Genomic DNA, 24,020 nt, shown 5'->3' with positions numbered 1-24,020 from the left:
CAACAAAATATGATCGCTTGTTAAACAACTTTCTAATTCAGGCATCCAAAAATTATGAGAGAAATCATCAGAGCTGGTCTGTCGATTTCATGTGACTGTGCAAAATTTGGTTTTGTTGCAATTATTAGATTTCGTGTTAGTGAGCCATTCATCGCTCTAAAATGAAGTCAAACGGACTACAACTTGGAAAAGAGCCTGCTGCCAATCATCCCTTCTCTTCACATCACTACAGAACAGAAATCCCATTGGGATTCCCAATTCCATGGTTAAGAATCACAAATACCTGATGGGTGCTGGACAAGTAAGTGAATTTTAACAGAATATACAACAGCCTATGTAACTTTACCTTTCAACTTTATTGTATACTACTGTATGAAACACTCAAGTGTACGCTAAAACGTTCACAAGTTTTACCTCCAAGTTTGAGAAAAGATGTTTGGCTCTTTGTCTGTTTCAAGAGACACTTCACCATCTTTCTTGAGAAGATCATTTTTCTTGTTGCCATCATATACACCACATAAGCCTGGAATTCAATAACATTAACAAAGTCCATTCATCTTCAATCATCAGAGTATGTTTACATTTGAACAAAATGAGAAAATGTAAATGTATGGCAATGGAAAAGTAGCTTTATGTCAATGTAAATGGCCCTCCAACAATAGGTATGTATATTTTGGAGTAAAAATATTATTTTATTCTTATCCTGATTGATATTATTTGCTTCTCTCTCCCTTAACCTGTGATACAGTAGAACCCTTCTGTGTTATGCTCCCAGAGAACAGTTAAAACATCTCACCCAAAATGCAGCCCTTCACCACATCAGTGACCATGGTGACTGTCACTTTCTCAATATTTGTAATTTCCATACAATCAAAAAAGTTTAGTGGAGATGGTTGTGGGTGTGGGGAGCGTGGGGAGGTACTTAAGTATTTGAGTCAGGATAAGTATAGAATAATATTGTCACTCTATAAAATACATATTTTACCTATCCTGACTCATGCTATTTGCTTTAATAGTCGGCAGGTGGTGGGTAGCAACCTAATTTTGAATTCATATACTGTTCATGTAAATTCCAATCTTCTTGAAGCTTGATGAAAAGGGGTACCACCTTCTTTTAAGTTTAAAAAAGTAAGTCATAAACATTTTGTGGATTTATTTCTGAATTTTATCACTCATGCCCTGAATTACATAATAAAACAGGGGGACATGGAGTCTCAGTTTTTGGTTATGTTGATTGTGGGTGAGAATTATCTTCTTTAAGTAACTGTTAATTGTTGCTGAGATATAAACTGAGGTAATCTGATCCTCAATCCAAATTCATGCAAATCTTTTAAGATTCCATGTTTCCATATTGCACCACATGCTTTTTTGAAGTAAAAATATAGATACAGTATGCTGTTTGTTAACAATAGAATATTTTTATAAATGATTCAGAACACACCAAATGGTCAATGGTACTTCAGTTTTTTTCGGAAACCACATTGGATGTCACTAAGGAGGTTATTGGTCTCCAAGTACCAGATGAATCAGTTGTTGACCAGGCTCTTCATGTGAGAGTAATGAACATCCAAAAAATCTTTCCATAATGGATGTGATGGAGCAGTTGCCATAACACACTAGCATGGATGCTATGGCCTTACGTTTGTGCGAATTGGATGCTTAAAGACATAGTTGTTCTAGAAACTTCTAGTTTTGGCAATAGAGTGATAAATTTTATGTACCTTCTGCTCCTAAAATAGATTTCTGGGCTGGGAGGTGGAACTGTCTGTCAGGTTGTCCTGGAAGCTGATTGTTTGCTATGCAATCCATCATAATCCCTGAAGACTGAAGCATGTTTGCCAGTATCAAATCTGGAGCTACTGAAGCTGATACTGTGAATTTCTGACATCCTTGCTGCTGTAGCAAATGCCAGAAGAAATAGAGTCTTCTGAGTTAAAAACTCAAAGTATGGTTGTTGAAGAGGTACAGAAACATCAGATGTTGAAGGACTATATTGTAGTCCTATGCTGGTGCTTTAAATATCTTCTGTTGATCTCTAGATCATAAGGCCTCAGAAGGGCAGTGAGTTCTGGAAGCTTGATGAGTTTAACTCTTATATTGCTCGTCAAGACTGATGGCTTGTTTGGCCTGGACAGAGTATCTACTATCATATTTGTAACTTCTGGAATGTATCTTGCTCTCATCGTGTGTTGAGAGTGTCTGTACAGTTGAAATGTTACCAGCAGAATACTTCCTGACCTTGTTGTGTCTTGAAGGTTGATGTAAAAGGATATAACTCTGATGTCTTTGCTGATCATCCGGAACATGTTCCTGAGCCAAGTCTGATTACCACTGCTGGTTGTAGTGAAGCATCTACATATAGACTTGGGTCATAAACGTAACAGAAGGTGATGATTTGATTTGTTGATGCCATTGTTGCTGAATAGCAAACAGTACCTGTATAGTGACTTTTGCTATTACATCTGGTTGATTAGAAGACTGTTTAACTCCTTGCATAATGCATGACTTCTGCACAAGGGCTTGCAGCTGTGTGAAGATTTGAGGCTGCATGAGGGTATGGGGTTGAGTGAAGGTCTGAGACAGTATGAAAAGTCTCTGATGCACCACTGACAATGCTTGGAAAAGTACAGGCAGCTGCGTGAACGACTTTTCAACACTTCTCACGTCATCTTCTAACGTAGAAGGGTTCAAAGCCCCTAAAGTAAAAGTTGCACACAGTTTCAGAGATGTAGATTTCTTTATCACAATTTTTGTTAAGTACAACCTTCATGACTGCTTCAGTAGCTTGGGAGTCTACACCGAGAGTAGGGTGAAAGCGAACCCTCTACCAACTGAAAAGAATCCATATTAATAGAGGAATGTATTGGAACTCAAGTTCTCCTTAATGATCAATAGCATTCTCCACAGAAGATGAAGACTGGGATAAAGACCTTGAGTTTTCCTGGTTATTTTCTTGTCCATCTTTATCCTCTGCACTCCAAAAAGATAATCAGCAAAATCATTATCCCCAAGAATGACACAGAAATGACACGTTACAATGTTTAGGGATACAAGTTGATCAGATAGGGTGTGGGTCACCTGATTTAAGTCTGCATATAGAACAGTTTTTCAGGAACAGACCGTGGGTCATAATTAAGATAAGAATATACTTCATTAAACACCCAGTTGAAAAAGTAATTGATATATATGATGCATAAAGGTCCTAAAGAGATAATCCAAGCCTAGTTTTATGAAATGGATGGATTGGATTGCCCATCCTGTTGGGCAAAAATAGAACGAGTGACAAATACAATTGGTCAAGTAGGAGCCGGATGCACATGCATGGTGGTGGGGTGCGTTCTGTTGAAATGTTTCAACTGTTCGTGGGGAGCAAAACATGGAATGTATCCACTGTATGTCTGGTTAAGGGAGAGAGAAGCAAATAGTATCAGACAGGATCAGGCAAAATACAAGTACTAATAACATGTAAAACATCTCTTGAAGCTAATTTAAATATCTGCTGAAAGTAATATGATCAAATCTATGTTTCTAAATACCAAAAGGACCCAAAGATTCTTTGTACATGGCCCTGTTTCTATTAATATGTAACGAGCACATTATATATTTCCAGTCTGCAAAACCTTTTCATAACCTAGCAACACATCCTAAGGATGCACATGAAGAAGGACCAAGTCTTGTCTGTATAGGACATAACAATACCAGAATGCAGTGCTGAAATTCATCAACTTCAGTCACAACACAAATATATGCCCATCTTCAGAATAAAATTATGATTTAAGGTAGTTTACATTTCTCTGTGAAATATCCTAAGCAATGAGAAACATTTCAAAGTAGGTCCGTATAGAATCCAAGTAATCTTTTAACTTAAAATTCTCAGAAATCACTTCTTCTATTTTTGTCAATAGACAATTACTTCCAGAAATCACTTGTAAAAGTTTTATATATATATTATTATTTTCTATTGCAAACTCAAACATTGAAAAGTTTATATAAAAAGAGGAATTATGGTGCTGTGTATGGAAAATATTTCAGTTTTAGGTTTCTGGAGATGTTAAAAGTTACTTTGAATAAAATGGATATATTGCTTGAGTGTCTATACCTTCAGTCTTGTTGTAGCCAGCAGCAGATGCAGTGAGGTATACATTGATGAAGTTCCTACTGCGGCCACGTTTCTGCACCTTCACCTTCAGCAGGAACCCATTAGGCAGGTACACCTGGCAGCACAGACAGGCAACACTTCAGTAGCGGTCATATGATCATGGTTGTTGCAAATATTGAAGAGTTGATCACTGTGCATGATTTTGCCAATATTGTTGTGAACAATATTGTATGAAATCTTAAATAAAACTAATGTAATAGCTTAGAACTGTGAGACCAAATACACCTTTTACCACAAAATAGTGTAATAACATTCAGATTTGGGGTCCTTTCATCTCTGTGCTGATGTGGTTACTATAACATGTTTGCATTGACAAACAACATTGAAACTCATTGTATGCAAGTATTCTGTGTACACCCCCTTCTTCACAGGTCCATATCTTTGGGAAAAGGTGAGCACTATACACTGGGAAATACAGTAATTATATAATCCAGAGTACATTGTTATTTTTTCCTATTACACCATGATAAATCTGTTTAATATTAAAAGCAAGGGATCCAAAGTATTATATATAAATTGCAGTATTTAAGATGTTATCATGATGTTTCCTGTGTCACAAGTTTAATTATTATTGCTTTGTAGAGAAGAAGTCAATTTTTAAGATAATTGACATAATTCACCTGATATTAGAAAAATGAGGCAAAGATAACAATATAAACATATGCAATGGCTATTAAAAGACAGAAATCAAGTTCATGTGCTAGCTGGTAAACATGGAATCAAGTATTGTGTGTCCTTGAGAGCATACATTGGAGAACATTAAGAATACATGAAGCTGACCTTTAGTCTCATTGCTTTAGAAGAGTATTACTCAACAACTACATGTGTTGGGAGCCCCTTCTGTTGTACACAACTGTTTATTTGGCCACCTGCTGTATTTCCCGAGAACATGAACATATATATTTTCAAGCCATACATTCATTTTGACTAATTTCTTTGGATTTGATAGCATATTAAACTGAATATTTGCTAAAAACTGAATATATGAATGAAACTTAAACATCTTCATATGGAATATTTGAAGTAGATTATGACTGATAAAAGTTTCAAACACATAATGTCATTATATCTTCTGCATATGCAGAAATGCTATACATGAATATGCTTGATACAGAGGTATTTCTGCTATGATTGAATACGTAATGATGTATTTATATGGATTCAATGAAACCAGTGTCAATGGTATTAAAATATCAAGCACTTACATTATACTGTTCATTCTTTCTTCTGTATACAGAAAGTCCTGGTGTGAGATCCCCATTTTTGTAAACTTTGACTGTCATGGGGTAGCCTTTTCCCTCTGTACCCCGCTGTGCTCCACATTTATCAAAAAGGATGACGTCATCATCCACCTTCACAGCCACAGCACAGTTACATGATGCTCGCTTGTTACAGCTGCGGTAGAAGGTGTGGATCTGGAGCACCAGGAACAATGTGTCAGACATGCAGCCCACAATGTGCCACTCACACTGTAGCCAACATTTCTTTAAACTTTCTATTCAATGGGGACATGGAGTGAGTGAGTGAGTTAATATTTAATGTCACATCGGCAATATTTCAGCCATATTGTGACGAGAACATATTTGACATTGAAATGGAATATATGTATATTATAAAAACCTGTCATCAAAGGACAGTAAAACAACTAGAATATCACAATTTGAATTAAAACTAGTATAGAAAGTTAAAACTAATAGCACTATCTGGACAAAACAATATAAAAACTGGCTATAGATCGCCAACAACTGAAGGTAGATCACCATACTAGGGACCATAGGGACTTACAGTACTTTTGCTACCTGCATGGACCCTAGCTGGATTTAAATCATCCCTTCAGCCGCTGGCATTTTAAGTCAAATGTCAGAAATGCTACATTTAAAACAGCAGGTAAATTTAAATTTCCTTTGAAAGTTTGGGACTTGAAAGGACTCCTCTCAGGAGGACAATAATTTAATGCTACTTCAACCCCCTTTGAGGGAACAGCCATTAACAATCTCAGTTAATAATCTAAACTACCAATAATAAAATATGTATCTATTTACAAATCATTTAACAAATCTAATTCTTTTAAAAATGCAGTAATTAAATGAGAACTTATATTATTAAAAAGATCCTTCATAGTTCGTGATTTGAAATAGATATCCCTTGTGATGGAATATTCAACACAGTCAAGCAAGACATGCTTGACCGTGATTCTTTCATCACCAGGTGGGGACATGGAAACTATAAGGACAAGATGGTAACTATCAAAGTCTCACAAGGACTAAAGAAGACATATATAAACTATTGTTACCTTGATACCAGAGTCCTTGATGCTGGCAAACACAAATTCACCCTCAAAGAAATTGTTATACTTCCTGGAATGTAAAATATCACATGTGAGATGCAAGAGAATACCACACACAAACAAAACACTCTGTATATACAGCATGTACACACAAACACAATCAAATATCTCCTTTAATGTCAACTCACCTTTTGTCGAAGGTGTAGATATGAGGATCATTGACAGACATGCACACAGAGTTGTCATCCATGTCTTTAACAGTCACCTGTAAGGACCATTATGTAGTGTGAGCCTTCATTGAATGCATCAGTGTCCATTGAACGAATCAGTTGTGCAGTGTCCATTGAATTTACAGCAGTACTGTTTTCATTCAATACATCATTGAATCAATGTGCTTTGAATGAGTATCACTTACCTTGACATTTCCAAGTTGAAGTCGTCTTGAGTAAGTCACAGATGTAACTGTTGCCCACACGCTGACAGAACGCACTTGATCCTTGTCCTTAACACCATCAATGACACCTTTTACAACAATGCTGTGATTTTGCTGCCATTTCTCTTCCTGCAACACGAGACCACAGAATGGTGTAATCTCCATGTGCTGCCATGACAAAACAGCTTGTGGGATGACAGACTTATCAGGGCACTTCTTCTCCTTGCTGGCTCGGATTCCTGCATGAAGCTTCACCACACATGTTTCTTTCTCAGATGCAGGGCAGAAGAAGGATGGGGGAATGGTTGCTCGGACATCAATGTGGCCTACGGATCCTTCCGTAATAGTAAGCGACTCAGTCAGAATCTGAAGTCATAGAAGATGAGAGCAATAATATACACTAGAACTCACTGAGAGGTGTCACTGGATGTAACATTAATCACATAGCTTTTGCAGCTATAGACAACAACATGATACATGTGCAACCTGCCCATGTCACCTTCGTAATGTCAACCAACAGCAAGTAACTCAACAGGAACATTTATATAAATAATCAAGTTCCAAGATCAAACATAGTTTGAACTTCATTCACAAGTAAAATAACATTCAAAGATCACTGATGTGCATAAATATCCTCAAGTAAGGATACAAGACATGTTTAGCTTAATTCATTCAGTCAAAATTGCTATAATATTCATAACATGATCTATTTAAAACTTAACTTATGACTTAATTTTTGAAATAGCACTCCAAACATCATTAGACAAAAGTTTGAACAACTACATCAAGGTGCTGAGCAATACTTCATATTATTTATCATCTCATTAATAATCGCTATGTTGGCATTAGCATTGACAACAAAGTACAGAAGTCTTAGCCTTTGAGATCATTAGATTTAAGTTTCTATTAGTGAAACAGAGAGTACCATGTTGGGTGTGAGACTACCTGAATGCCAAGTGTGATGACTGGACTCCGGATCCCCTCACCTCGAGTTGCCTCACAATCTTCACTGAGACACACAGCAACAGCACAGTACAGCTGAAATACATGCTATATTACATAAGCTGGAGGCATGTAAGGCAGGAGTTCAGAGTTCAATGAGTGAGTGTGTGGGTGAGTGAGTATGTGGGTGAGTGAGTGTGTGGGTGAGTGAGTGAGTGTGTGGGTGAGTGAGTGAGTGAGCATGTGGGTGAGTGAGTGTGTGCATGAGTGAGTATGTGGGAGTGAGTGTGTGGGTGAGTGAGTGTGTGGGTGAGTGAGTATGTGATTGAGTGAGTGTGTGGGTGAGTGAGTGAGTGTGTTTGTGCATGAGTGAGTATTAGGGCTTCCATGTACTCGAGTACTCGAGGACGAGTCGGGTTTAGCTGGACTGGAGTCCATTTTCAAGGACTCAAGGACTCGAAAAGGGGGAGATAACTCGAATTATTGACGTTGACGGACTGTCTGCCATGTGCTAAGCATGAGCGGCCGTTAACATCTAATATTAAGAAAAAGATATAACTTTATTATCCCACAGAAAATTCTCATACATCCAAACTGTCTCAAAATGAATATATACACAGTTCACAAAAATATACACAATAATTACATGCTCAAAACGAATGCTATTTACAAATAAAACTGACATGAGATAATTCAATTAACCACATAGGTAAAATGGCTGAATAATTCTAGTTAATAATCAAATGTCACGCCGAAGACCCGGGTTCGAATCCCAACATGGGCACAATGTGTGAAGCCCATTTCTGGTGTCCCCCCCGTGATGTTGCTGGAATATTGCTAAAAGCGGCGTAAAACCAAACTCAGTCAGTCAGTCTAATCACATGATGGTGATTCAAAATATTTGTTGCATTCACGAATACTTGATGGTATGAAAGACTGTCGAGCTCTGTCTTGAAGGAAGGTAATCGACAGCAGCGTCCAGAAGGAAGTAGTTCAAAATGGTGAGATCAAATATGTCAACTATCAAATCTAATTTTAGCTGCCTTTTTGACTATACTCGAAATACATTCCAGAACTTTTGCAAGCAGTATTAACAATATTGAAAAGTCTGTTTTTGTTGCGATGAGACAGATCCCCATACAACATAGAAAATTGTAGGTCAACACACTTTGAATAAAGGTTTGATAAAAAACTGTCATTACGGTTTTGTCAATGCCTTGACGATAATAATGTTCAGAATCAGAAATTAGGCCAGTAACAGTGGCGTCATCTGAAAATTTCACAGTAAACAAGTCATATATTGACAAGTAACAGTCATTGGTATACAAAACGAAGAGTACGGATGAAGGAACACAGCCATGTGGATCTCCAGTAGAGGTTGAGAGAAAAGAAGATTGATAGCCATTGACACTGACATACTGAGTTTTATGTACCCTGAATTCTTTAATCCATCTGATATTTTTTTATTAACACCTAGATTAAATAGTTTACTCCTCACACGGTGTGGCTGTATGGTATTAGTTGTTACAAGTCTGCAGATGAGAGTAAATATTATACATCGTTTGAGATTTCACTTCTTAAAATGATTAGGTAACTATCTTGACAATTGATCGTTTGCTTGAAAGGTATGAATTTCGAGTACTCGGGTCCGAGTCGAGTCTCACCCCTCGACTCGTTGAAGCCCTAGTGAGTATGTGGGAGTGAGTGTGTGGGTGAGTGAGTATGCTTTACGCAGGTTAGTGCAATATTCCAGCAATATCACAGCAGGGGAGAACAGTCACCTCACAGCCCCCAATGTTTGATGTCTGATGATCATCTTTAGTTGGAATGGAATCTGGTCTGGGAGTTTTCTATGCAAGCTTGACATTCACAATATATTTTCTTTGAAAATATGAAGCTTCACTATTACAGGGGAAAAAAACTGCCATACAAGAAAGATCATATCAGTTTATAAACCTTGGATGGTGTGTTTATGTAAGACTGTTTTGAAGATCAGTTTTGGTTCTTTGAATTTATTCTTTGATCATGTGATCTTTTTCACAATGAAAGTTTAGAGTGTATGTGGTTAATGTCTCAAGACATCTTTTGTAACTCCCGCCGTGATGTTGCTGGAATATTGCTAAAAGCGGCGTAAAACCAAACTCAGTCAGTCAGTCTTTCGTAACTTTTCTCACCTATCAGCAATATCAGAGAACCTAAATTCATAGACCCATAGATTTCTTTATTTTTTAAAAATAATACATATATGTTTGATTTGATGACGCTAATACCTGACTTCCGAGTTCGACATTTGGATAGATGGTCTGGTTGAGGGCTGGTATAGCATCTCCTGAGACAGTTTGATTTAGAAGTCGTTCTTCATCCACATAATATGCCACATCATATTTGACACTGAGACCTTTCACTAATGAGAAGCGGCACATGAAGTGAGCTCCAGCTTCAGTCATTTCTGTCTCTATCTTTGGTGGTGAGAGAAGCTTAGGGTACCCTGCAATACAAATTACAAGGACTTTACAGAGGAACCACTGACAAGGACAATGTGATCAATGTTTATAATAAGGATGTCATTTCCTGTACAATTCATCTTCTCACACTGACAGAAGTACAAAAAGATATGTGATTGTGCACTTTTATACAAAGTGCTCACATTTTCAATTAAATATATTTATAAACATCAAACATCAGTGCAATCTATCGTCTACAGGAGCAACTGTTTAGCTCACCCAGTGGGATGTCCAGCTTCTCTGTGATCTCTTTGGAAGCAAACACCATCTGCCACTGCTCCAGGACACACCTAGCATACCTACCACCTGCTTCAATTGGGCGTCCAAAGAAGAAACCTCTTCGTATGACATTACCAACATTGCGCTTTTTGAACTTTTTGGATTTTCGTATAAATCTTCCGTCAAGGGAACAGGATAATCCATGCTGTAGATTCCATGAAATTTCATAATCTTGATATCTGTTAAAGAGGATGTCCTTTTTGTGGATGTACACTGTCCATTCCTGAGTCCGTGTGCTGACAGTAATGTACAGCCTGTTTCGTCTGTAGTACACAGCCAGTCCTGTGGAGTCTAGCAGGTCTCCACCATTCGTGAGAATGTAGGTGTTGTCCTCCAACTCAAGGAACTTGATGGTGAAGAGGAAGGTAAATCCAAGCCTGCACTCACTGGGAGAGAACACACAACTGTCTCTGATTGACTGCAAGCCTGACAGGTCAAGGGACTGTGTCCTACCATCCAACTCCAATGAAAAGCGGTTGCGGGTATTTCTGGTCAGAGTCACACCTTCTGCAGTTGTGATGTTTCCCAGTGAAGTTACCAATATGTTACCAATGGTTGTCTGCCATGTCAATCTCTGCTCCTCAATACTGTCAACTGAAAACATGAGAACAACACTTCTTCAGATAATCAGGCTCATCCATACATGGGTGTATGGTCAGCATTATTCCCTTTTCTGGGAAACAACATATTCAGTTTTGTATTCCTACATAACAGGTCTACCTCTGATTGGAGTCCATACAGTTGAAGATATGACGAGGTTGCACATTTCATCCGGGTTTTCAGGGTTGAAGAATCCATCAGCAAAGCACTTGGAGTCAACTTTACAGACATCATCCTGGAGAATCACAGATAAAATTCAAGTAACTCATCATTGTCATTAAATTGATAAATTGTTAAATGTCCCCATGTCTCACCACTGTTGAAACAGAGTATTGTAATGATGTCCCTATAGTTAGGACATCAATTGATGAAATCATGTTAGTTTCTCCCCGGATGTCTAATATTGATTTTACACTGCTTTTAATCATGTTCAAGCATACCACAGAGAGAACCTTGCTGGGAATCCAATTTGAATAAATACAAATATAATTACATTTTATGTGCCCATCATAATAATAGACCATGGAAATTTTTTCTGATTTCATATAAAATAGACATGAAGATATCTGTATGATACAGTGTATGTTGATGCATCAACTTCTTCTTAGTCTGTCTCTGGTCGTGGATGGCCCAGTGGTCAGCTACAACATGCTCAACTAAGTTATCCTTGAGGTTCATTAGGGATCACTATTCCATTACACAGATAAGTATGACTATGCTAGAACTGACTACTTACTGGAAGCATTTATTACCAGGAATCTGGCAATGGCTGTCACCTACCCTGGCACTGCAGCTAGTCACGTTGTGACATGTCTCACACAGGGAGTCAAATGCCCGGTACAGTAGAGTCTTGTTGCTGGTCTTGGTACCATCATTACTGACAGAGATTTGAAGGTAACCAGAAATGGACAAGGGGCACCGGATTACTTCTTGACTGACAAAGACAGCTTGCTGGGTAGATACACGATCCTGTATAATGACACACAGATGTAGTGGCTCAGATGGCTGATATACAACATGACGTCCAAAAAATCCCATGCAGTGATAGTGGAAAACCTAACCAGAAAACCTTTGTCAGAGACTACATAATCAGCTCACCTTACAAGGTAACTTACACATCTGATGTTTTGTCAGCCTAATAACTTATCATTGTTTACAATTCTAAGAATACTCCCTCTATTACATCAAGAATAGTCCCTCCCACCTCCACATTTACATTTACACAGTGGGCTCTTGGACACTATGTGTGTTATTCAACAGAAGCAGTATGGTTCCTTCCTTGCTTGTGCACAGCTGGTCCAGCTGATTGGTCTGAATGACCTTTGAATATTGGATGGCTCTCAGTGAAGACAATGTTTGCTGATTGGTCTGAATGACCTTTGAATACTGGATAGCTCTCAGTGAAGACAATGTTTGCTGATTCCTTTGAATTTGGTCTGAATGACCTTTGAATATTGGATAGCTCTCAGTGAAGAGAATGTTTGCTGATTGGTCTGAATGACCTTTGAATATTGGATAGCTCTCAGTGAAGACAATGTTTGCTGATTGGTCTGAATGACCTTTGAATATTGGATAGCTCTCAGTGAAGACAATGTTTGCTGATTGGTCTGAATGACCTTTGAATATTGGATAGCTCTCAGTGAAGAGAATGTTTGCTGATTGGTCTGAATGACCTTTGAATATTGGATAGCTGTCAGTGAAGAGAATGTTTGCTGATTGGTCTGAATGACCTTTGAATATTGGATAAATGTCAGTGAAGAGAATGTTTGCTGATTGGTCTGAATGACCTTTGAATATTGGATAGCTCTCAGTGAAGACAATGTTTGCTGATTGGTCTGAAAAACCTTTGAATATTGGATAGCTGTCAGTGAAGACAATGTTTGCTGATTGGTCTGAATGACCTTTGAATATTGGATAGCTCTCAGTGAAGACAATGTTTGCTGATTGGTCTGAATGACCTTTGAATACTGGATAGCTCTCAGTGAAGAGAATGTTTGCTGATTGGTCTGAATGACCTTTGAATATTGGATAAATGTCAGTGAAGAGAATGTTTGCTGATTGGTCTGAATGACCTTTGAATATTGGATAGCTCTCAGTGAAGACAATGTTTGCTGATTGGTCTGAAAAACCTTTGAATATTGGATAGCTGTCAGTGAAGACAATGTTTGCTGATTGGTCAAGACAATGTTTGCTGATTGGTCTGAATGACCTTTGAATATTGGATAGCTCTCAGTGAAGACAATGTTTGCTGATTGGTCTGAATGACCTTTGAATATTGGATAGCTCTCAGTGAAGACAATGTTTGCTGATTGGTCTGAATGACCTTTGAATATTGGATAGCTCTCAGTGAAGACAATGTTTGCTGATTGGTCTGAATGACCTTTGAATATTGGATAGCTCTCAGTGAAGACAATGTTTGCTGATTGGTCTGAATGACCTTTGAATATTGGATAGCTCTCAGTGAAGACAATGTTTGCTGATTGGTCTGAATGACCTTTGAATATTGGATAGCTGTCAGTGAAGAGAATGTTTGCTGATTGGTCTGAATGACCTTTGAATACTGGATAGCTCCCAGTGAAGAGAATGTTTGCTGATTGGTCTGAATGACCTTTGAATATTGGATAAATGTCAGTGAAGACAATGTTTTCTGATTGGTCAAGACAATGCTTGCTGACTGGTCTGACTGACCTTCTAATATTGGATAGCTGGCAGTGAAGACAATGCTTGCTGATTCGTCTGACTGACCTTTGAATATTGGATAGCTGGCAGTGAAGACAATGCTTGCTCTGAAAACTCCAGGAAGTGTTTTGGGATTCAGCCAGTATATGGGATTTATGGCCATCATGGAAGATGTATTCTTAGAATTGCAAAGAGTTATAACTATTGTTACAAGGTAAACACCATGTATTAGTACATTAACATAAACATGTGCACATGTAGCAGCTCTTCTGGAAATACTGTCCTACCTTGTGAACAACAACACACACAACACAAGTATTTGTTTAGATATGAGGATGTTAACATTGACGATGTACACCTTTCAGGAGAAAAATATCATCTTTCTACACATTTTGATCTTGTTTTCATGAACTGTGATAAATGAATGTAGTCTAAACAAGCAGGTGGAGCAGGTACACAGCTTATGGACTTCTGGGGCCTTTGAACACATTTTGACCAATAAAGGGACAATGAATATCCTGAAAACATTTGATTTTCAATACATGTTTTAAACTCATTATATAATGCATAATATGAACAAACATATAAGTTGGATGGTTATCTTAACGGCTGTCTTAATAATGCCACTGATAGGGCATGAACACCTAGTGTAGTCATCTTACAATGAACACAGCTTTAGGAAGATGCTTCTTATGAAAAGGGTTTTGTCAGTCCTATTTCTTGAAATTATTCAAAAAACAAATTGGCAAAAAAGAATGCTACAGTAAAGTGTTACCTGTTCATTCTTAAAGTGACATAGCAGGTTGTCACTTTCCACAAACATGAATCCATATATGGTTATCTCATCACAATCATCAGTAGTCGTGTCACACAGTTCTGTGTCGAGAGAGAGAAGCACAGGTGGTTGTGCCGAATCTATGTCACACGCAGGTCCTAGCCAGCCCTCGTTACATTTACATTCTCCTGAAAATGACAATGTTGTGCCTGCTTTATAGTCTATTTTATTCAATGAGTCTTTTCCTCATTATTGTAATATAAATTGAGCATACTAAATACAACACATATTCTTAACAAATGATGAAGACAGACACCTACCATCCTCACACTTGCCACTGTCACCACAGTCCTCGTCACACAGTATGGCAGTGACCTCTGGCAGGATAATGACCCCTGACTCTTGGACAATCCAGAGGTCAGCATTGAACTCAATCTCTACTGAACATGTCTGCACTATGTCATAAAACATGGACAGCAGAAAGTCAAAACCACCAGAAATCTGCAAAGATAGGTTTTGTTAAATAATCAAACATTTAATTATCTACAAAAGTTTTGGAGTACTGAAAAGAACAGTTTAGTGCATTACAAATCTACATTGGCTTATTTTACATAGCTGCCACATTTTGTGACTGAAAGTCTTACATACATGTACACTTGACTCGCCAACACAGTCACGACATTCTGTGACTGAAAGTCTTACATACATGTACACTTGACTCGCCAACACAGTCACGACATTCTGTGACTGAAAGTCTTACATACATATATGTTTTACAAGCCAACATACCATGTTATCTGAAGTGTGACCAGTATATGTAGCCATCAAAGAAAGGACATTCTGGGGCAAGATGTAACATACCTGGATGTCAGCGACACAGCCCTCAAGAGCCAGTTCAAAGTCAACTGTGATGATAGATTTGCATGCCTGAGCAGCAGCATGGATTTCAATAAATGATCTGCATCTCTCTTCTGCCATCTCTCTGGTGATGCCTGCTACTGGCCATGTAAATTCCTGAGGAGAAAGCAACACACCTGTTTACAACAAAGCCACATTTAAACATTTCAAAAACACAACATTCTTATTGTATTCCCTAGTAATACTTGTCACTGCTCCTTTTCCATATTTTTTCTAACTCACCCAACTCTTGATGTATAAGTGAATCAGTGAAATAAAACAGTGGCATAAGTATGTTATTTTCTTGTAGGGTCAGTCATATTTCTGAAAAGAATTTATTCTATCTTAAATATACCAGTCATATGGTACTGAGCTATCAGCAGTCAGCAACCTGGAAGCAGTTTATGTAGGTGACACTTTGGTTACACCCATGAAGATCTGAGATAGAATTAACTTCAGCAGCCCATGCTTGTCGTAAGAGGCAGCTAACGGGTGATTAGACTCGCTGTCTTGATTGACACATGTCATCATATCGCAACTGAATAGATCAATACTTATGCTGTTGATCACTGAATTGTCTGGTCCGAACTATTTTATTTACAAACTGCCATCATATAACTGGAATATTGCCGAGTAAAAACAAACAAATAAACAAATCAAACATTACACTGTGTTAAAAAAAAACAGTGTGATTTTCTTTTGTAGAAATATCATGGAATGGTAAGATAGATTCACTTTTTCCTAAAGGCATGTCTGACATCTGACTCATAATCTTGTCTTTAAACGATAACAGGTTTTAAAATGCACTTCCTTCCTTGTACCAGCCACAGTCGCACTGCACTGCCGGGGCCTCAGATGTAATAGTAGTCTCAGTCCCAGAACTGTGGGTCTGAATGTTTGTCATGTTGCATTTGTATGGGTGGAGGCTATTTAAGATCAAAGATATTAAACAGTATGAATTTATTGTTTTGTGACTAGAACAAAAGTAGCGAATGAAGTGACATATGTTTATTTGTACCATAATTTCCAATGTTCTGTCTGGTGACTTTGACATGGAATTCCAAAATATTTCATGTTTGTATGGTATAAATTCAACACACCTATTTGTAAGGAGTGACAGAGTGAATATTGTTTAACTCCATCAGCAGTGATGTGGCTTATCACGGCTACTCTTCATATGGATGTAATGCTCCCATATTTTAGGATGTAACATGAAATGGGTGTACCATAAGTAAACTATACATTTGAAAGTAAGCATAACTCCTCTAACTTTGAGGGAACAACTTAAAAGTAGAACAACAATTATGAACTCAACATCTCTACTGCATTGACTAATGCTTGGACATGAAACATCTCACTTACTGTCATGTTGTTGTCAGAACAAAACCAATAAACTAGAGGAGAGTAATAGTATATTGCATAACTTAAAAAATTATCAATCCCCAATGTGAATCACAACATTTGAGCAACCATGTAAAGGCTAAAAATCTGTCTATTGACTTTATCTCCAAGTCATATTCGTCTAAAAAATGACCAAGAAATTAAGAAAAGTTATTTAGCTGCTGACCAAATGGAAACGTGTCTGCATGTATAACATGTTTTGCTTAGCCAGACCTTGACCAGTAGAAACCTAATGAGGCCATACAAGCCTTGATGGCAAAGACTTCAGCATTTGTGAAAATAATACAATGTGAATCCAGCATTTTACTAAACTGTAAATTCTTGATCATCATGTGTTAGCACTAGTAATATGAACATGTAAAAGCTGTTTAAAAACATTCCCTTGATATCAGGAATGGTACATTAGTTTCTATGGCATGTAAACATTTGAAAATATATGAATAATTATTTACTAATGTTTCCCAACCTGAAGAAATATTCATATTTCCAACCCGAGTAAACATAGAAAAGATTCAGAAATTTCAGCACCAATTACATTTGGAAGGAATCTGTTGGAAATATTCTATGATCATGCATTTCCTGAGGTATCATCTTTTTGAATTCATGCATAGAAATATCAGCAAATCTTGTCATAGCATACATGAAAAAGGTGAGTGTGCATTCAGCAATATACGATGTGCATACTAGTATGCTTCATATGATGCAGCTTCATATCAAAATATGTCAGAAAATTTAGGAAACATATGTATCTAACACAGTATCAATGTGTTTTTCAATGATGGACTCTCCAGCTTTTTGTCCCATGCCATGAGAAATCTGTCAATATCAATAGTTAACACAACACCTAACATATGTGGCTAAGCATGTCAACTTACCACTGCTTCAAATGTTATGTCAAATTCCCAAATGATGACATCCCTGGGCACACACAGGTCCACGGTCCCGGGCAGCTTCAGCAAGGGACTTGGTGATGTCTTTACCTGGTGATACAATCAGAGTAATCATACAGGTGTTTGCATTACATGTCAAGACTGGAACAGAGCTACAAAACTTTCTTCTTTGAAACATGTGTCAGGAAGCATCACAACTTGACCCAATCATGGGACAGTTGACACTATGCCTCTAGCTACCGTAATTGTTAATGCAAGATACATATGTTTCATTTTTATTGTGCACATTTCCCTCCTGCAGATATTTTCACATAATTTTCATTTGCATATTTCATGCATTATAAATGTCTCACTAATCTGTACTGTCTCTGTAGCACACTGCAGCTCTTGCTTCATCCTCGTATCAGCTATTACCTCACTTGTTAGTAACCCAGCCAGCTAGGGTTCAATCCCAGCTTTCTAATAAAACTTTTGCAGATTTGTTATGTTTCATATCCCATAGTACCACTTTCCTGTCATGTGACCATAAAAAAGCACATGTGGTACTGGGACCCCATGCCTCAGTGTGTTAGCAGCCTCCATACCGTCAAGAGGTCTCCTCTGACTGTTAATCTCAATGTAGCACACAGGAACACAAATGTAAGTCTTGCATCTTTATTATTTCACAGTTACTATTCTATTTTGTATAAATATAATGTTTAATAGTCTTCTTTGAAGTTCATGGCCTCATAATGTTATTGTTACATGCAATATTTTCTGAAAGTGTTCAAATAATCTTCAAAGGTTTTCAAAGTTTTAAACATGAATTTAGATGATATTTTGTCAATGCATTGTATTTTATAGTCAAATTATATTACAAATTGATTCTGTTTATTCCAGTTTTCCAAACCTCATCCACTCATCCACTCGTCTATTTATCCTTTCACACTATGGCTAACGACCAACGTCCAACGTGTATTTTACATTTGTCACCGTACATCAACGCATAACGTATCATTGTTTACCACCAAAGAATAAAACCCTTTGGATGCGAGCTCTTGGTGAGTTGTCATTCTTGCGTCTACAGTAATGTTAGTGGTGCTTCAACTTGACCTCATCATGGGACAGTTGACAATATGTCTCTAGTTACCTTAATGTTAGTGGTGCTTCAACTTGACCTCATCATGGGACAGTTGACAATATGCCTCTAGTTACCTTAATGTTAGTGGTGCTTCAACTTGACCTCATCATGGGACGGTTGACAATATGCCTCTAGTTATCTTAATGTTAGTGGTGCTTCAACTTGACCTCATCATGGGACAGTTGACAATATGTCTCTAGTTACCTTAATGTTAATGGTGTTACTTGATGCCTCAATGTTGGGACAATATGCCTCTAGTTATCTTAATGTTAATGGTGCTTCAACTTGACCTCATCATGGGACAGTTGACAATATGCCTCTAGTTATCTTAATGTTAATGGTGCTTCAACTTGACCTCATCATGGGACAGTTGACAATATGCCTCTAGTTATCTTAATGTTAATGGTGCTTCAACTTGCCCCCGTCATGGGACGGTTGACAATATGCCTCTAGTTATCTTAATGTTAATGGTGCTTCAACTTGACCCCATCATGGGACAGTTGACAATATGTCTCTAGTTACCTTAATGTTAATGGTGCTTCAACTTGACCTCATCATGGGACAGTTGACAATATGCCTCTAGTTATCTTAATGTTAATGGTGCTTCAACTTGACCCCATCATGGGACAGTTGACAATATGCCTCTAGTTATCTTAATGTTAATGGTGCTTCAACTTGACCCCATCATGGGACAGTTGACAATATGCCTCTAGTTATCTTAATGTTAATGGTGCTTCAACTTGCCCCCGTCATGGGACGGTTGACAATATGCCTCTAGTTATCTTAATGTTAATGGTGCTTCAACTTGACCCCATCATGGGACAGTTGACAATATGCCTCTAGTTATCTTAATGTTAATGGTGCTTCAACTTGACCTTATCATGGGACAGTTGACAATATGCCTCTAGTTATCTTAATGTTAATGGTGCTTCAACTTGACCTAGTTATCTTAATGTTAATGGTGCTTCAACTTGACCCCATCATGGGACAGTTGACAATATGCCTCTAGTTATCTTAATGTTAATGGTGCTTCAACTTGACCTTATCATGGGACAGTTGACAATATGCCTCTAGTTATCTTAATGTTAATGGTGCTTCAACTTGACCCCATCATGGGACAGTTGACAATATGCCTCTAGTTATCTTAATGTTAATGGTGTTTTAACTTGACCCCATCATGGGACAGCTGACAATATGCCTCTAGTTATCTTAATGTTAATGGTGCTTTAACTTGACCCCATCATGGGACAGCTGACAATATGCTTCTAGTTACCTTAATCGTAATGGTGTTTCAACCTTATCCCATCATGGGACAGCTGACAATATGTCTCTAGTTACTTTAATGTTAATGGTGCTTCTACTTGACCCATCATGTATTTTTTAGAGTAAGGATAATATTCTATACTTTTCATATTCAAATTGTATCCTTTACCAGAAGGTACTGAATGTTTGTCAGCAGTGAGTGGGCATTACCATGTTTTCTTGATATCCTTCCTCTGCGAGCTTCAGCCTCCTGACATGTCTGCACATCCAAAGTGTTGCTGCATGTCATGTCCTCACCCTCCATGCATGTACAGAACATGTCACCTGATCCGACTGATTCAACTTCAGGGCAGATGCCATTATAGTGGGACTCACTCGATGTCACCCTACCAGCACAAAACAAGAAATCAAGTCTTGCAATTTCTTCAACAGTCAATGCAAACCAACATTTTCTCTGCGGATCTTTATAGATTCTTTACATTTACCAAAAGAATTATCTTACCTCCAACTCCTTATAAATTCATTTGGACGTTTCGACTTTCCTCCAAAGATTTTGCCACTTTTCATTGTAAGGTCATTTGTTTTGTCATCATCAAATGTACCGCACAAACCTTCAAATGAAGATATGAACACATCAGTCAAAGAACAATCATTAATATGAAATATTGCACATTGTCAAAGTAAAGCTTTCTTAATGAGCTTATTCTACAACATCACGTGAAAGAACTGAGAAACTTGGCATAGTTAATTTAACATTCAAAGAAATGTGTTTAAAAATGACAATGAGTTGGATACCTATCATTATACGACTTACATCAGAGACTGTTTGGACCATTTTCATGACAATACATTTATATTCAAAGATGTTTTCCACAAATCCAATACCTTCTGAATTCATGAAGTCAGCTGCTGAGGCTTTGAAGTACAGGTTGAGGAATCTCTCCCCAAAGATCTTCACCTGTTTTACTCTCAGCATGCCTCCAGTTGGCAGGGTCACCTAGAAAAATGGTACAGTTATATGGACACCAACTCTTTGCAGTATACAAAGAATACAATACGAAACTACTGGAATAAAGTAACTGTACATTATTTAACGTTATGCCAATTTTTTCAATGCAAAAAACCAAAAAGCACGATTTGTGGTGTTTTCCTTAATCACTGTATAACCGTTGACTAGATAATATCGAAATCGAATATGACACGCCCTTGAAGAGATGTAGTGTCAAAACTCAAAAGTATTCACAAATACAATATCGTGTGTGTCCACCAGTGGCGTTGATGCAGGCTTGACAACAAGATACATAAAGGACACTAAGTGATTGAAGAAAGCTTGGGGAATGTTGTTCCATGTCTGAACCAATGCTTGTCCCAATGCAGCTAACGTCAATAGCTTATTCTGGGCTTGACGTAAATGTCACTCCATTTCATCCCAAACGTGCTCGATATGAGACAGGTCCAGGGGAGAAACAGCTGTCCATGGGAGTACCAGAATGTTCTGTCTCAAGCAATCTGTCACAACACGAGCGACATCTTTATGGGCATTGTCTTCCTGAAGCATGAAGTTACGTCTCTGTCCTTGAATGAACGGCTGCACATGAGGTACAATGATCTCATCTCTGTATCTCAGACCTGTCAGATTGCAATTGACAAGTTGTGTCCGACCACCGTTCACCTTGCCATCTGTACACCCTTGCCCTGACATCTGAGCTGTCCACATGAAATCTTGACTCGTCAGTGACCAAAACACCATCCCAATCTTGTGTCCTGTACCATAGATGCTGTCTGCACCAGGCAAGATGTTCCTGTCAATGACAGCGTAAACGTGGACCTATTGCAGACTGTCAGGGCCAGATGTTGTGCTCCCCCAGTCGGTTCTGTACAATACTGGAGCTGAATGGACATAAGCCAGGAATGGTCCAAGGTGTCAAACTGGCAGTCTGGAATTGATTCCTTAGATGGGTCAGCCAAACGTGATGTTAAGCATGGAAGGCTGATCTGAAGTAAATCTCTTGTGTTCGCATTATGTTGAAAATATTTCCATAGAGATGAGATCGTGGTTAGATGGACACCAAAATGTCTGGCCACTTTATTTTGGGCCATTCCAGTCTCCAGCATACCCAAGGCATGGAGACAGATGTTCTGTAAGCCATGACATGACATACACACAGTTTAGGTTCAAATTAACATGTTTTCCACAACATTCAGAGGCTGGAGAATAATCAACCATTGTTCAACATTCAATATCATGTGTGTGAACTTCAGGTGTCTAAAAGCATGGACAAAATGAGTGAATTCATTGTGCACAAAGTGCACGTACCACCAGTATATGAATCAATTTTGAAAGGTAACTGGCCAGGAGGGCAAAATATCAATATCAAAATGTACATCGGTGGAGCTGATTGGATACAAGTAGAGTCTTAGCCAATCAAGTTAAACATTACGTTTGTATTGTAATTGTTCCTAACCTCTTTGGTGCAATGCTATTAACATTATTATAGAGCGATCTTCCTGTGACAAGAGATAATAAATATCACAAAACTGTTTCTGACAGACTTTTAACACCTTGATAAATGAGATTTTCAGTTAGCCATTTGAGATAGCTTTAACAACTTATTACTGGTCCAATTCACAATCAGCTAGCATTTGGCTAGCAGGCTAATAGCTATTTCAAATGCAATCAAATTTCATGCAAAGTGCTTACCTGCATGTTTATTTAGGGATATTTTTTATAACTTTTCAAATAACTTCTATTTAATGCTATGTTATGTTATGCACAGTTACTTTTTTCTGGTAGTATATGTTCTGACATGTACATGAGATTATCAGATATTACTCACAGTGTACTCAGCGCCCCCAGACTTCCTACGGATGATGGTCCCTGGGGTGAGATCCCCATTCACGTACATGTTCACTTGCAATGCTCTGTTGGATCCAGATTTTTTCGGCCCACACTGATCAAACACAATCACATCGTCGCCTGATTTGATCGAGACACTACACAGACAGGCTGCCCGCCGACATTTACGCTGGTAGCTGTGGACCTGTTCAAATACAACAGCACACATACTTTATATACACAGTTCTGTAAGAAGCAGTCAAACTCAACCCTGCCCACAAGTCATGATATCACTATATGAAAGCATTACCTCAAATGGCAGATTCTTGTGCCTGTACTGGGTAAATTCACCTTCCAAATAGTTGTCAAAGTACCTGGAAATACAAGACACATGGTATGTCAGGGTTTGTGATGTTGTCACCTACAATTAACATTTAGAAAAGAAATCGAACAAGAAATCTGATATTCAAGAGAAATTTTTATGCTCTGTTCCTAGCAGCAAAGGAATGTATCATTCCACATGACACTGTAGCCAGTTACAAAAGGGCTGGACCAGCCACAAACCTGAAAACAAATCACTTCCTATAGTTTGCATGTGGCACACATAGAAGCACCTTCCACATGCATAAGTTTGACACTTTCAAGGTAGATAATTTAGTTGAGTATGGTAACAGCTCTTTAAATCAACCCAAGCACTCTATACTGTAGTTATGTAGGTTAGCATTGTTTCTGTAGCATTAGGCCAGATCTGGAGTCTTATGTACTTCAACATTTCTCTTCTCTGGTCATTGCTGCCATGTCAACTCTGCATGATTATCATAGCACTGCACTTATTGGGGTAAGTTAAATTAGATGTCTTTCATATGTAATTACCGTATCATAAGGTCTTTAGGATATTATGCTTTATTCTAGTTAACTAGTCTAGATTCAATTTAATTGTATACTAGTAACATAT

At 38.0% G+C, this 24,020-nt stretch overlaps 1 protein-coding gene across 1 annotated transcript in view; it reads right to left on the bottom strand.

The window, feature by feature from the left end:
- LOC124272343 overlaps positions 1–24,020 on the bottom strand; it is a 262,002-nt gene that overhangs the window by 17,988 nt on the left and 219,994 nt on the right. Inside the window, 20 exon segments of the mRNA XM_046707518.1 lie at positions 415–523; positions 4,100–4,214; positions 5,365–5,574; positions 6,453–6,516; positions 6,635–6,711; positions 6,862–7,245; positions 7,825–7,917; positions 10,092–10,309; positions 10,545–11,198; positions 11,325–11,439; positions 11,985–12,173; positions 14,659–14,846; positions 14,979–15,159; positions 15,520–15,672; positions 17,832–17,936; positions 20,399–20,615; positions 20,732–20,840; positions 21,115–21,226; positions 23,067–23,270; positions 23,376–23,439. Coding sequence (XP_046563474.1) covers positions 415–523; positions 4,100–4,214; positions 5,365–5,574; positions 6,453–6,516; positions 6,635–6,711; positions 6,862–7,245; positions 7,825–7,917; positions 10,092–10,309; positions 10,545–11,198; positions 11,325–11,439; positions 11,985–12,173; positions 14,659–14,846; positions 14,979–15,159; positions 15,520–15,672; positions 17,832–17,936; positions 20,399–20,615; positions 20,732–20,840; positions 21,115–21,226; positions 23,067–23,270; positions 23,376–23,439 — 3,561 coding nt within the window.

This window comes from Haliotis rubra, unplaced genomic scaffold (assembly GCF_003918875.1).
Source record: "Haliotis rubra isolate DU_JTF1 unplaced genomic scaffold, ASM391887v1 Scf169, whole genome shotgun sequence".
NCBI classification, from domain to species: domain Eukaryota; kingdom Metazoa; phylum Mollusca; class Gastropoda; order Lepetellida; family Haliotidae; genus Haliotis; species Haliotis rubra.
This window is presented reverse-complemented; position numbering and strand designations above follow the sequence as displayed.